Source organism: Alosa pseudoharengus, unplaced genomic scaffold (assembly GCF_046254945.1).
Source record: "Alosa pseudoharengus isolate Yale_2024_CS ecotype anadromous, Long Island Sound unplaced genomic scaffold, YU_APseudo_1.1 YU_APseudo_1.1_scf_14, whole genome shotgun sequence".
NCBI lineage: Eukaryota > Metazoa > Chordata > Actinopteri > Clupeiformes > Clupeidae > Alosa > Alosa pseudoharengus.
Window position 1 is genome coordinate 33,416,967 of NW_027468609.1, and position 15,092 is coordinate 33,432,058.

Here is a 15,092-nt window from a genome sequence, read left to right on the forward strand (position 1 = left end):
AGAAACCAAAAAGAAACAAGAGAGTGGTGAAACATCTGAAAAACTGATGATCAAGAATTTACATGTGGATAAACGGCAACCAAGAGAGGAAAAAAAATGTTTTTGACAACACAACAAAATGAAAATCTGTCAAGTCTTTTGATTTGACAAACTGTGAAAGGGACCGTAATTCTTTTTTCTCTTGGGGCTGAGATTGTTGTTGTGTTGAGTCAGTGCCAGTCGTGCATGCCAAGTGTGCATCAGAGTGTGCTTCTGTGTTTGTGAGTGTGTGTGTGTGTCTGTCTGTGTGTGTGTGTGTGTGCGCGCACTTGTGTGTGTTAGAGGCTTTCAGATACAACCCCTCTGCAGATCTAAGCCTCCTCCCTTCTACAAAACTGTCAGGAAATGTTTCCTCTTTCTGGATAACTGCTTTCCATCTTGGCAGACCTTACTCCTTTCATATGAGCATTTGATCATTTGCCTGGCTTGCTGGAAATGAAATCTTTTTTCCCCCTTCTTGAAAACTATACTCACTGAGTCTGGTGCCATGACTCTGGCTCATCATGATCACAAACACTCCACAACTTCGATCAGAGAAATGTGTAATTGAAAAGCCTTCAAACACCACAGTGGGGACCTTGTCTGGAGCGCTACTGCACTTAGCAATACATTACTGCAGGTTTAAATCAAATACTGTATGAGTGATATCCCTCATTTTGTGTCATGCTAAAGAAGGTATCCCTTTTATGTGTCGTGCTAATATGCTTTCCTCAACCATACAGACATAGTAGACTGATTTCAGACATATATGACAAACAGATACTGCAGACGTGGAATGGTCATTTTTTACCTCTAGCACATGAACCGCTCCCTCGTGCTCCTTCTCGGCTTCAACCTGAGCCTGCAAGACACATTTTCCCCCGAAAGAGAGGTCAGTTCGCAGGAAACTGTCAACAATCATCAATCAACACAGAGTCGTTTGTGTCAGAGATGAAGGTCAAAGTACCCCAGTCAAAACAACCATCCAGAAGCCCCCCAAAACAAAGCCACTCTTATTCCATTTAAGGCAGGCATCTGTTGGGTGGACCTGCACTGCACTCGTTCGCCATAGCATCTGTTAGACCACCTAATTGAATAAATTCACAGACCAAAACAAAAGCGCGGAGAAGAAAGCCAATCGGACGGAGGACGACAGGGAAGGGGTGGAAACGAGACTGTCCATCTTCACTAAGCCGACCAGACAGATTTGCGCGCCATGAGAACGCAAACCGACAAGATAGGCAGGCAATGCGCGCCGCACGCAACAGAGGGTGAGATGGAAGAGTGACGCCATAGAGCCTTCACTGCCTGTGTCGATTTTGAGAGGTGAGAGCTCAGCAGGGACCTTCCCCTCTTCCCAGGGGAGGCGAGCAGACATTGTTGATAGACTACTCTGCCATGTTTGCTGTCAGCTCTAATTGTTGTGTATGTCTGTGGCAGCTCATCTTTTAACGGGAACACACGTTGGCAAAGCACAAACATATGAGTCTGCAGGAGATCAAATGACACGGGTCCTATCAAACAACACCTACGGGATGTCTCTTTTTACCTCACACACTCCTGACATTTTGCGTGAAGGACTAAAAAAGAGACGCAAGAACAGAAAGCACACCTTTTCCATTTCAGGGAGAAGCGTAATGGCACTTCAAAATGTAAAAAAAAAAGTGAACCTCAGGGATTTAAAACGTAAAAGGCTTCTCAGATCTAACCTACAGCAGAGGTTCAGATCTAACCTTCACAACGGTTCAATCGTATCATGGGAGCCAGATGTCCTTGTCTCCAGCAGACAGGTTTCATTGGCACATTTGCGTGACCACACAGAGCTGTGCTGAGGGCGACGTGGCCTGGTCATGTGAGCCTAAAAGCTTTTAGCAGGTCACTTTGCTTAGGCTGCACATGGAGTTGGCACATGAGGTCAGGAGAATTGCAGACCCCAGGTGGTTTAGAAGAATTGAATTTACTTTGTTCTTACTTCTCTGATCTCAGCATTCATATGCAGTTATTTAGTTCTTCAAGCTATAATATGTATGTTTTTGTTTATTTGTTTGAAATGAGCTCAAAGGCTTATTTTAATGTAGACTAGTGTCCCTAAAGGGAGGTCTTATTGAACACCCTTGGCAGCATTACAGAGAAATGTCTCTCTGAAGTTTCTTAGCAAGACTCAGCATTCAACCAACCAGAAGCTTACAGTAGATCCAAGTGAGGGAGTGGACCTCCAAGATGTCAGTCAAACAGCTGCTGAGCTGAACAGCAAGGGCTATTGACAAGGTGATGTCTGTACCCTGCAACAGTTGCTGATAGGGTAAGGTCTAAGAATTGAGGAGATTGTTGAATAAGATGAGATGTGTGGCCTATGAGGACTGCTGACAGGGTATTATTTGGAGATAAGGGTCATTTTTGTGGACAGGGTGAGGTCTGTGGGCAGGTTGGTGTGAAAGACTCCCACCTTCTGCAGAAGGTGGATCTCCTGCTGCTTGGTGCTGAGGACAGCCAGGGCCTGATCATGCTCCGCCTCCAACTGCTGCGTCCGGTCAGCAGCTTCTCGCATATGCTATGACACAGAGACAAGGGAAAGAGAGAGGCAACAACAGAGAGAGAGAGAGAGAGATCAGAGAGACAATATTTCTTAGGATAAAAGGATAAATCTAAGGATAAAAAACCATTATGCCAGTATGCCCTCTCTTTCAGTTCATTTAGTTATTTGTACTCTGAAACCACAGGAGATGACACACACTATGACTTATGCCAGTGATTCTACACATGAAATACAGACAATAAGAGACATTCAGGACAAGAGTCGCAGGGTAAACACTACAAACTCGTTCCCTCCTGATTCTGCAAGCTCTACAATAACTATTCTCTCTTGTATGTTTCTGCCGTCAGCACTCATGGAAACATCCTTCATCTAAAGATGACCAATATCTAAAACCACTTTACAGTTTGTTTGTATACATCTTTGATCTGCAATATTGGAGAATGCCATTTCTGTCACAGCTTACATACCACATGTGTGTCACATTACAGTCAATAATCCAATCTTGACAAGTTCAGATGTAGGCCATGTGTGTATGCTTGACAAAGTAAGAGGAAGAGCTTCAACTTGGGTTGCACTTGCACTACAATGGCAGGGTTAAACTGAAGAGCAGGAGTTAAGAACAGACATAGATAGAGAAAGCCGCTTAGGAGGCCTGACAGCCATTTCTTTCCCCATGTGTGTGACTGCTGGGAGAAGTGAAGCGAGTCTCCTACATAATCACAGTTGGGTTTATGCTGAGCTGTCAACTGGGGGCTAAGAGGAGGAAGCTAAGTCCTCAAGTGGTGAAAGATCACCCCATATTTCTCCAAATATAGTAATGCATCGCTCAAGCAGGTTAGGAAATATGTGTTGAAGCTCCAGACGTTAAAACGCCCTCGTTAAACAAGACACATCATTTAGGCTGCTATTGGCATTTAGTGAGCGCTGTTGGTGTAAGTGATGTATTATAACAGTGATGATAATAAATCCTCTTCATATTGGCATACTTTCCCTTGGAATCAAAACTTCAATATAGTGTGGTGCACTGCGTACTGTAGAGTAGACTTTGCCAGGAAAGCTACCGTTTCAGCTCATTGTTTTTCCAGAATGCCGCACAAGGCATGGTAGACCAAGCTTAAGCTCCACCAAAGTGTGGGGGAGTCGTGTGGCAGGCTGATCTATGTATAGGCTGCTAATTTAATGCAGCAGTGCCTGCACCCAAAAACCCCTTTGATATGAAAAAAAAAGAAATCTCCCGCAGCCAACCCTTCTGTCTTCCCCACTCATACATTTTCCTCTAGCTTTAAATACGTATTTCAGTGGCTGGAACTTAACCCCCTCTATCCTCTATGCTTATGCCTTTTTCCTGGGGAGTGAGACTTAAAAATGGTTACGCAATGGTGTTATAAAGTTTGGCTTGAATTGTCTGAGAAAACAGACAAAAGTTGATGGGGCATTTGAGGTAAGGGGAAAGTCTCTCTTGAAAAAGTCTTTATCCTGCCTTCACCTCGCATGCGCTGTTCATTTCTCTACATTAACCTCTTCATATTTTATCTCTCCATTTTATTTTTATTTTTCTTCACAATCAATATCTAGCAGAGGACTGCTACATGCTGCATTCTTTTTAGAGAGGTGCGGGGTCGATTGCTTGTTACGGTACAATTTTTCCTTTATGAAACGCCTCTGACAAATAATCAATAAAACCAGGGCATTGCTAAATTGTATAGCAAGGACATTTTTTATTCATCAATGAGACTTTTATATCCATACACATACACACAAACACACATACACACATTCACAACATGTGCACCCACATGCTCTTTGTCATTGTATACTTTCCTGTATGAATGCATGCCATTAATCATTTACGGAGAGGTTTTGCTTTGGTCTCCTGTACTGATGGTGACTTCTATCTAAGTGTGCAGGTCTGGATTATACTTACAGACTCTTTCTTTTGATATGATTTTATAGTATCGGCTATAAAAGTTACCTATTTTTCAGTGGTGTAGTCTACGTGATACGCAGGACTACTGTAATGATTCTCATAAGAAGACAAGCGAGAGATGGACACTGAGATTGTCATTAAACAAAGTGACCAGCTCTATCAGTCAGTGGAATGTCAGTCATAGTACATCTACTTGAAAGCAACTTTGCATTGAAGTACAATTAATCATTTCAATTTGTAATCTGCACTGGCCAAACACTGTAAAAATAGAGTAAGGCTGTTACTGACTTTTCTACAGCAATTTACAGTAAGATGACAGAATACAATAATATAAACACCAAGGAAAGCAAAGACTACTACGTATGTTCACATTTTTCATGCAAAACTGCTATTTACTGTATGACTACCACATGTTGCCCTCACAGGACACATTAGAAGAGGGCTGATGCAAATAAAAGGAAATACGAGATTGAGATGAGGTGGCTAGACATTCAAAGTCAAGAACAAAAGCACTGAAGAGGCTATGGAAATGATGGTGGGAGCTCTGTGGGTGTTTGCATTTGCATTGAAGTTTTAGTGGACAGAAGAGGTGTGGGTGGATGGGTGCTCCGTACCTTCAGGACCTGCTCAAGGTTCTCAAGTTGGTCTTGGAGCTGGTTCTTCTCCTGGCGTGCCAAGTCTCGCTCCTGAGTCACAGTACCAAAGGTCTCTCGGAGCTGCTCATAGTCTGACTTCACCTACACATAAAGGGCGACACACACACACACACACACACACACACACACACACACACACACACACACACACACACACACACAGAGTAAAGACCAGATGCCTTATGAGGAGTGTGGAAGAGGGGGCAGACAAATTCATCTTTGAATTATTTCCAGCACTTCCTTCTCAAAATGGCATGAATAATGACGATTATGCAATTGTTAGGTTGCAGGAAGTTCATGGAGTACTGATCCTGGGGGAGGGAAATAAAAGTTGATTATCTCGCTTCTAAAACAAAGATGTGGCAAAACTGTGGAAACTGCTGACAGCACTTCCAAGTTCTGCAGCGAGTTTCCGATGAGTCATTGGCTCTACCTGAGCATATGGACATCTCACTTTGTCTCTGTATAGGACTATCCCCCCTCCTTATTAAATCCAACAAATTATTCATCCAGTCTTAGCCAGACTACTTTAAATTCTAGCAATGAATACCTGACAGCTGCCTTCACAGATCTCTACTAGAGCTTCTGTCACAATTATGGTTATGCATGTCCTTTAAACATCAATGTTTGCTCTGTAATGAAAGTGGTGTACTTAAGAAAGTTGGAAATGTACTTTGATTAGATTGAAGAAATGGGCATCAACTGTCTGGTCTTAAATTATGAACTCAGACAAGACATATTACCTCTTTAAAAATGTATTCATCTCTGAGCAAGTCTTAAAAAACATTTTTTGTAGCCTACATATTCCCCAGAACAGACCTCTGGCTGTTAAGAGAGAGCCCGCTCTAAATGGAAACAAGCAAATAAAAAAGTAAGACATAAAAGTGGACTAGATGGCAAATCTCGCTCCCAATCTCGCAAAGACAGTGACTAAAATCAATAGGAGCAGACACCACTCCCTGTCTCTCTCCCTTGTCACCTCGCACATGCTCTCATCTATCCTGGAAGTATCTCCACTCCCTGTCTGTCCCCAGAGGAAGGCAGAGGGGCAGATTCACATCTCTGCTATCGATCGGCGGTACATGAGGAATGGCGTGGGTGTCACAGAGAGAGGGAGAGAGAAAACGAGAGAGAGAGAGAGAAACTGGGGAACAGGCGCTGTCTCTCGGGGTTATTTACCTCCCTTCTCTCTCTCTTTCTTTCTCTCTCTCTCTCGCTCTCTCCTTTCATTAGCATCCCCTCCAGCTCCGCGACTCAAGAGGGGCGAATCGCGGCTTTGATCACGCCGAAGCCCTGGGCCGACAACTCGGTCGGTCACCTGATTAGGAGGGCGCCTTTTATGTGGCGGCTCCTCTGTCGTCCGCCAGAGACAGATGGCGCCTTTTTGTTCCTGGGCGCGGGGAGCAGGAGCGGGGATTACGACACGCCTCTGCCAAGCCAGAGCCCCGGACGCCTGGCACCAGACACTCGCCAAAATGCCATCATTAGCTCCGGTTACGGCAGACCACCCCCTCGCAGCGGTTGCGTATGACGACTGACAGGTGGTTGGTTCAATAGGTTTGTTTCTGTTTCCGGCTGGTTGGGATGAGGGACGAGAGAACATTGCTGCCGACTGCTCCCCGCCCTTTATAGTAATGTGATCACTTCATTAATTCATATTTTCCTGATCCCAAAAACACCAGGGTGTCAGTCCTGTGGAGAGACATCTGTGGAGTGTTCCCACACTACAGAAACCACACAGAACATACTTAATCTGGTGACATCAAGCATGGATACTATCAGATATTTAACTACTTTGTGTAGATTACCAAGGCTGATAAACCAAACTGCAGTGGCTGCCTTGATCTGCTGATTGGCTATGACAATGAGCTGTCATTGATCTGTTGATGATGTCAGGGCTATGGTGATGTCAGGACCGCTGGGTGTGGCTGCTTACTCACCTGTTCATACTGCGCAGCCTTCAGGCTGTGACTGAGCAACTGCAGATTGAGACGATTCCTCTCCTGCAAGGCATCATGTAGCTCGCTCTTCTGGATGGAGAGAAGAGACAAGGGGGGTGGAGAGGAGGGAAAAAGAAAGGAAGGAAGGAAGGAAGGAAGGAAGGAAGAAAGAAAGAAAGAAAGAAAAAAAGAAAGAAAGAAAGAAAGAAAGAAAGAAAGAAAGGAAGAAAGGAAGGAAGGAAGAAAGGAAGAAAGGAAGGAATAAAGAAAGACAGAAAGGATATGGAAGGATAGAGGAAACCACGCATGAATGATTAAAAGGAAGTAAGAGTTAAAGGAGAGAAATTGAAGAGAAGAAAAAAGAGAGGAGAGGAGCAAGTTAAAGAGATGAGATGAGGCGAGAACACAGAATGCATACCAATGAGGGGAGAGAGGGAGGAAGTGTGATAGAGGAGATTTCAAAGAGCAAGCGGGTGAACAGTACAGACACAAAAGGAAAAGAAAGGAAAGAAAGAGTGAGAGAGGTGGGAAAGGGTGATGAAGAAAGGATGAAGAAGAGATAAAGAAGGGGGGGGGGTATGAGACACAAATACAGAATAATAAGATGTATGTTTCACACCATTTACATAATCCACCTACAACATAAAATGCTGGTGTCTCAGAGGAATATAACTCCCGCAGTGTATAGCCAGACAGTATATGTGGGATTTCTGGGTGAGCACGGTGAATTAACCATTCCATTTAACTAGCAGATAAAGACTGACAGCATGAGAAATGCTTTTACATAACACACAGGACCCGAATCTTTCACACTTGAGTGGCTACACACTGCACTGCCACTATATATCCCTACTGTAAAACCCCATAAGGCAGAGAGAAGGCACTGTAGCCTTGCGCTGGTAGAGGGCTCAGACCACAGGGTTTAATCCAGAAAACCATACAGCCAAAAAAGCATCCACACTCAACATCTCAACTCATCATCACGCTGACTGACACTGCAGCAAAATAAAAAAAGAAAGACGAGACGAGACGTGCAGTATCTGATTTGCAATGTATTTTCACTTATCGCAAGGACCGAGACGGTGTGAACATCACGTACTGTACAGAGTGAAGTAAGCGCGAGGTCATAAAACACAAAAGAAAAACGACAACAGACAGCCTGCACGGAGCGGGAGTCAATTTGTTGCTAGATTGCCCGTTTAATGGGATTGGGAGCATCGTCGTTGCCTCTTTTGCTGATTAAGTGTGTGAGAGAAACTGGAGATGCCATTATAGATGAGTAGAGCGACTGCCAAACTGTACTCACGCCCGACACGGAAATCCCACTATTTCAAACAGAAAGCACTCTGTGAATTGATACCTGAAACCTACTGCTCAATTTCAGATACTGCAGTGATGTCTAAAGGGTGAAAAGGCTCAAAGTGTGCGATGAGAGCTGGTTTGTGTGTGTGTGTGTTTTGGGTGGGGGGAATCTCATCACGTGTGAACTAAAGTCCGAGTTTTTCATCTTGGTTTTCCACTGATGCGTTTCAATCACTGATTCATACTGTAGCTCCATGGCATTCCCGGCCTCCATCTTCTCTCTCTCTCTACTTCTCTCTCTCTCTACTTCTCTCTCTCTGTCTGTCTGTGTCCGTCTGTCTGTCTGTCTGTCTGCCCGTCCATCTCTCAGTCTGAACATGTCAAGCATAGTTTTTCTGACCAATTTGCCCACACACACACACACACACACACACACACACACACACACGCAGACTCCCACACGTCCATGACTGTTCTGTGCTGTGTGCATCAGCGACTCATCTAGGCACCTGGTCTAATGGGACTACATGGGATCTCTTGTCACCTGTCATAGCAGACAGACAGCTATGCATAAGACATACTGTGCTAAAATGCTTCAACACAGCCCCGAGACAGACACAGGTTCTCAGCACACATTGACCGTCATTCATCTCAAACATACTGTTGGCAATGTGCTGTACACATATGCTGAAAACACACACACCACACACACTTAAACAAGCACTCTCACACACACACACATGCACACACACACACGCACGCACGCACGCACATGCACACACACACACACACACACAAACAACAAACACACACACACACACACACACACACACAAACAACAAACACACACACACACACACACACAAACACACATACAACAAACACGCACACGCACACGCACACGCACACACACACACACACGCACAGACCACCTGAAAAGGGGTTGCTTCCTCTGCCTTTTAAAGAATCAATCAGGCAGTGAAGCGTTCAATGGTGGCACTAAATGCTTCATCAAGCATATCCTTCTGATGCATATTCCCTCTGTGGTAGCAGCACAAAATCTCCCTCGACAGTTAAGCCCTATTTGAGTGACATGATACAGCATAGTCAACCAAGATTGTGCTCTGCAGCTGTGAGATGAGAGATGGGTGCGGATACACAAATGACTGGTCTGCTGATGAGGAGATTCAGGGTCCCTCGCCCCTACTTCACTCAGGATCCCAGAATTCATCACTGCAATCAAAACCGTCAATACTGGTTTTAAGTCCTCTCACCAGACATCAAGAATGAGCGTGATTGAAACACTGTTAAATTATAACGCTCCAAGTGTGCCCATGCTGACAGACCACGTACGGTGGTTTCCGGGAATGTACACGTTTTTTTTTTTTTTTGCTGTTGTTTTTTGACAGGAAATCAAATCTGAGCGAGTGAGGAAATGAAGAGGAAGAGATGAAGAGATGAGAGAGCAAAGAGAGAGAGAAAGAGAGAGAGAGAAAGAGAGAGAGGAGAGAGAGAGAGATAACGCGGAAGAGAGAGAGAGAGACAGGGAGACGTCAATGAGGAGAGGGACTAATTTGGGCTGACATGGCTGCCTGCTGCCCCTCCCCCCCCCAGCCTGGCCCGTGGGCCAGCATCTGCTCCTGCACCAGGGACTCAGCCCAGCTCCCCGCTCTCCACTCTCCACCACGCATGAAAAAGCGCAGTGCTTCTCGTACCACTGCACACAACAACCCCAGTGTGTGTGTGTGTGTGTGTGTGTGTGTGTGTGTACAGTGTGTGTCAGCAGCATTTGTGTTCATGAAGACTTGTTATTACGCAAGCTACTGTAAACCAAAAGAGCAAGAGTACAATAAATGACATGAAGAGAGAGAGAGAGAGAGAGAGAGAGAGAGAGAGAGAGGAAGATAAAAATCTTTGGAAATTGGAAACAAAACCACCAAGCAAAAACCCCAGCAGGTATTGACTTTCCTGATGGCCATTTTGCAAAGCCACAGGCTCACGTTATTCCTGGCTGGCACTGCCCAGGACTGCGTTTCCCAAAAACACTATTGAGCAACCACCAAGATTACACGAAAAGAGAGAGAGAGAAAGAGAGAGAGAGAGAGAGAGAGAGAAAAAAAAAAAAAACAGATTCTGTAATGTCTTCAAAATATCTAACAGTACTATTCTCCACTATGTTTCTACTATTCTGCATTGGGACTCACAGGACTCAACACTTCTTTTCATTGTCGTGGTCTGAACTCATTGGCCCTGAGCACAGTGGACAGGGCACCTGCAGTGCGCGGTCACTGAGTCCACTCTGAACAGAGATGTCTGTCTGTCCGTCCCGGCATCAGCATCAGACATCTCAGCATCAGGCAGGCCAGCATCTCTCAGGAGATGTGCCACTCACAAGCACTAAACAAACAGCAGCTTAGCCTCTGATCCTGGGCTGAATGCTCCACACCTTCCCTCCCTCCCTCCCTCCGCCTCTCACCCCCCTCTCCCTCTCTCACAGCAGGTGGTTGCTATGACAGCCCGTCCCCTTCTTTGCCTGCAGAAGGCTGTGCATTGCAGAGGAGAGAGAGAGAGCGAGGTAGAGAGAAAGAGGTAGAGGTACACTAGGTAGAGAGAGAGAGAGAGAGAGAGAGAGAGAGAGAGAGGTAAAGGGAAAAAAAGCCAAACCTGTTCCCTCGGCCTGTCAGAACACTGTCACAATATGAATGTCACAATATGCAGGCTTGGCAGCTTTTGGAATAGGTCCCCTTCCTGTCATGATGGAGTCTAAACGTAGTGATGTGATTAAGCTAGACAAGCATACAAACCCACTGGTTATGCTGTGTTTCCAGTGGACTCCTGCTTATGGATGCCCACCACTGACTTATGATGCTTTCTAACCCTGTGCAGTGCATAGCAGTCACTGTGAGCCTAGTTAACTAGCAATACGCACAATACAAACACTACAGTTGCGGTTCCTTTCTTCAACACAACAGCAGATTATATGTTTTAATATTTTCCGAATTCCACCTGTTACCCGTATCTCTCCCCAGCCCCACATTCCCAGCGTTCTAGTGTTCTGGCGCATAGTCACCACCGGAGAACCACGGAGTACTGGGAGATTTTCTTGTGGTAGCACAGAGTCTCCACACTGTCGGAGCTCTCGAGAGTTGGGCATACGCCTTGGAATGGGTAAATACAGCTAATATCAGCCTGGCAGGGACTCTTATGCAACAAAGCATAATTACACAACCTCAGCAGAATCACAGATAGCTCTACATTGACATAGCAAGAAAAGGAATAAAGGCATCTTTTTAATGATGGGGGGGGGGGGAAGCACTGTGTGTTATGAACAGTGGTAGATTTGTGGCAATTTTATGTGAGCCACACACACACACATAAACACACACACAATTTCCCGTAGTTGCCTTTGAAAACAGTCCTGCGAGGGTGTGCAGTAATGAGGCTCCATGCTGCGTATGCTTTGTTTAGATGAGCAGTGAGGACACAGCCATGATGTCTTACTTTTGCGCGTTTGATTGGATTAGTGAAGGCCCGCGCGCCTCATGGACCTCGACCCTCCGCCACACTTCGCCCCACAGCCACGACCTTCTGTTCCCGTCTCACGACGACTGTTCTATGTGTTATATGGGGATACGAGGGCCTCTCTGTCGATCCAAGTGCCTCCAATATACTTTATTCCTCCCAAAACTGAAGTTTACAGAAGTTATGTAAGTATGAGTTAAAGCGGCACTCAGCATTCCTCCGGTGGAAATGTGCCACTAATCCTTTAATACACTTAATGAGTTATAAAAAGATTACTTAATGAAGGATAACAGGGGTGAGAGGTGTCAGGCTGCCATTTTTAGAACATGTTTTATAACGTTAATGTTTTTAGCTTAATTTTGCCATAAGCCAGGGCCGTATGAGACACAGAAATGCTTATGCCTTCCCATGACATAACACAGAGTGTGAAACAATGTGCAGCCTCTGACTGTATGTCTGTCACACAGCGCCACACACTCTCAGACATGAGTCATGTTTAAACTTTAGTGTGAGGGAGTCCGCTTCATTCCAGTGGAGTCGCCAGTGCCATAGAGCAGCCATCCTTCCCATTATGAGATTGCTGAAATCAATGAGAGAGTAATAGACTGGAACTCATTTCCCCCGCTGTTCTGTGGAGGCCGTAAACCATACAGCAGAAACCAGGAGGAGAGAAAAAAAAAACTTGCGGTATTGACTTTTTCTGATGGCCATTTTGCAAAGCCACAGACTCACACTATCCTGCCTGGCACTGCCCAGGACTACGTTTCCCAGAAGCACCGTCGAGCAAACACGGTGGTCAGTCACCACGGATAGAGACAGAGTCTTCCAAACAATAGTCTCTCGATCTTGTTACCATGGTAGTTTTGTTCAGCAGCACTTACAGGGAACATGCCCCAGTATGAGTTGACCGGACACTGGAGGGTGCCCTGTCCAGCCCACAGAGAGGCCCTACACAGCTGAGTGGCCAGGCTGAAGCTGAGCTGGGGACGCTCCTGAGGAGGATTTGGGCTTCATTCCTTCTCTCAAATGTGCATTACAGACTATAGCGCATGACTGGGCTTGTGTACGTACAGCACCAGATGGAGAGGACTCCCAGTTGGGGGACTTTTTTATTTTTTTCAGTGACAGTCAACCAGACAGTGACAAAAATCTACACTAGCACTCAAGTCACTTTTAGTACTTAATAAGACTAACCAAAAAATGTTTTCCTCAAGATTTTTCAGAATGGGTAATTATTATTAATGTATAATACAGCGGGAAAAATAAGTATTGAACACGTCAACATTTTTTTCAGTAAGTATACTTCCAGTGAGGCTATTCGCATGAAATTTTCACCGGACATTAGTATTAACTTAGGTAATCCACATATATATAAAAATCCAAACATCAATGTCTAAAAGTAGAGTTATGAGTAAAAAAGTGGAATGGCACAGGGGAAAAGTATTGAACACGCTAAGAAAAAGCAGTACACAAAGGCAAGGAATGGCAAGGAACAAACTGGATTTTATCAGTAATTAGAGAAATTATCCCTCCTATCTGTGCAAATTGATATAAGCTGGGTTAGTACATACTGGTGGGCTATAAAAAAGGTTTTTTGTTACCAAGGTGTCACACAAGAAACATTTCATGATGGGTAAAAGCAAAGAGCCCTCCCAAGACCTTTGCAACCTTATTGTTGCAAAACATATCAATGGAACTGGTTACAGATGCACTTCAAAACTTCTGAATCATCCAGCAAGCAGTATTGGAGCCATTATCTGCAACATCACTGCATCATCAACTGGTCATGCACAGGATCTCCTTGCAAGATTTCTGACCAGGAAGTCAGAAGGATAGTCAGAAGAGTAGCCCAAGATCCAAGGACCACTCAGAGAAAGCTCCAGAAAGACTTGGAGGCAGCAGGTACAATTGTTACAGAGAAAATCAAAGGTAATACATTCCACCGCCATGGCCTCTATGCACGCTCATCCCGCATGACTCTATTGCTGAAGAAAAACATGTCAAACCTCGTTGAAAGTTTGCTACAAAACATTTGGACAATCCTATATTATACTAAATACTGAGAGAATGTATTCTGGTCTGGTGAGAGCAAAATTGAACTTTTTGGATGTCTACATCGGATGTCTACATCCACACCATATTTGGAGGAGAAATGGCACTGTGCATCACCCTAAAAATACCATACCAACAATGGTTTGGAGGTTGTGGCATTATGGTGTGGGCTGTTTTTCATCTCATGGTACTAGCAGACTTCATTCAGTTGAAGGAATGATGAATGGAGTCATTTTGTTCCGGGAGAATCTTTACATCCACCAGGATGATGAGGATGAGACATGGCTAGACCTTCCAGCAGGACAATGATCCAAACCATTCAGCAAAGGAAACTCTCAATCGGTTTCAGAGAAAGGAAATCTAGGCCCTGACTTCAATTCAATTGAACAGTTTTGGACATTAACTAAAGATCAGGATTCACAAGCGGGACCCCTGGAATCTTCAATATTAAAGGACTATCTGTTTAAAAGAATGGGCCAAAATCAGCCAGAATACTGTGACTGATTAGTTTTCGTCATACAGGAAATGCGTTGAAGCTGTCATTACGAATAAAGGCTTTTCCACAAAGTGTTTAAGAAATTTCAGCAGGCGTGTTCAATACTTTTTTCCTGTGTCATTCCACTTTATTACACATAACTCTACCTATGGACTTTAATGTTTGGATTTTTTTATATGGGTGGATTACTATTATTAATAGTAATGTCTGGTGAAAATGTTATGCAAATAGCCTCATTGGAAGTATACTTACTGAAAAAAATGTTGACGTGTTCAATACTTATTTTCCCAGCTGTACATTCTACTGTATGTTCCTTTCTGAGTCTGCAGGACTCATGCCTTTCACATTTCAACTCTCCCCTGACTTCTTAACCAATCCCCAATCCCACACAATGTCTAAACCACAAAGGACAATGATTTTTTCCCCCCCAGCACATGCTATTTTAAACCCAAACACAATTGCGGTGTAACATTAAAAGGCTCTGTTCACTAAGCAGGGATGAGACTCCCACAGATCTCTGAGAGGCTGTGGCAGGAAAGCCTGGCGAAGGGGAAACTGGAGTTGCAGTCGAAGGAGATTATCATTTCCAGGAGACATGGCTCCCCTCTGCACCTACGCTGGCCCCAGGGAGGAGGCACGTGGC

At 44.6% G+C, this 15,092-nt stretch overlaps 1 protein-coding gene across 1 annotated transcript in view; it reads right to left on the reverse strand.

Annotated features, from left to right (window-relative positions):
* rimbp2a (RIMS binding protein 2a) overlaps positions 1 to 15,092 on the reverse strand; it is a 58,096-nt gene that overhangs the window by 21,501 nt on the left and 21,503 nt on the right. The window contains exons 4-7 of the mRNA XM_076283440.1: positions 7,078 to 7,167; positions 5,096 to 5,218; positions 2,465 to 2,569; positions 830 to 880 (exon numbers count right to left, since the gene is read on the reverse strand). Of these exons, the coding sequence (XP_076139555.1) occupies positions 830 to 880; positions 2,465 to 2,569; positions 5,096 to 5,218; positions 7,078 to 7,167 (369 nt within the window). The remainder of the gene's footprint in view (positions 1 to 829; positions 881 to 2,464; positions 2,570 to 5,095; positions 5,219 to 7,077; positions 7,168 to 15,092) is intronic.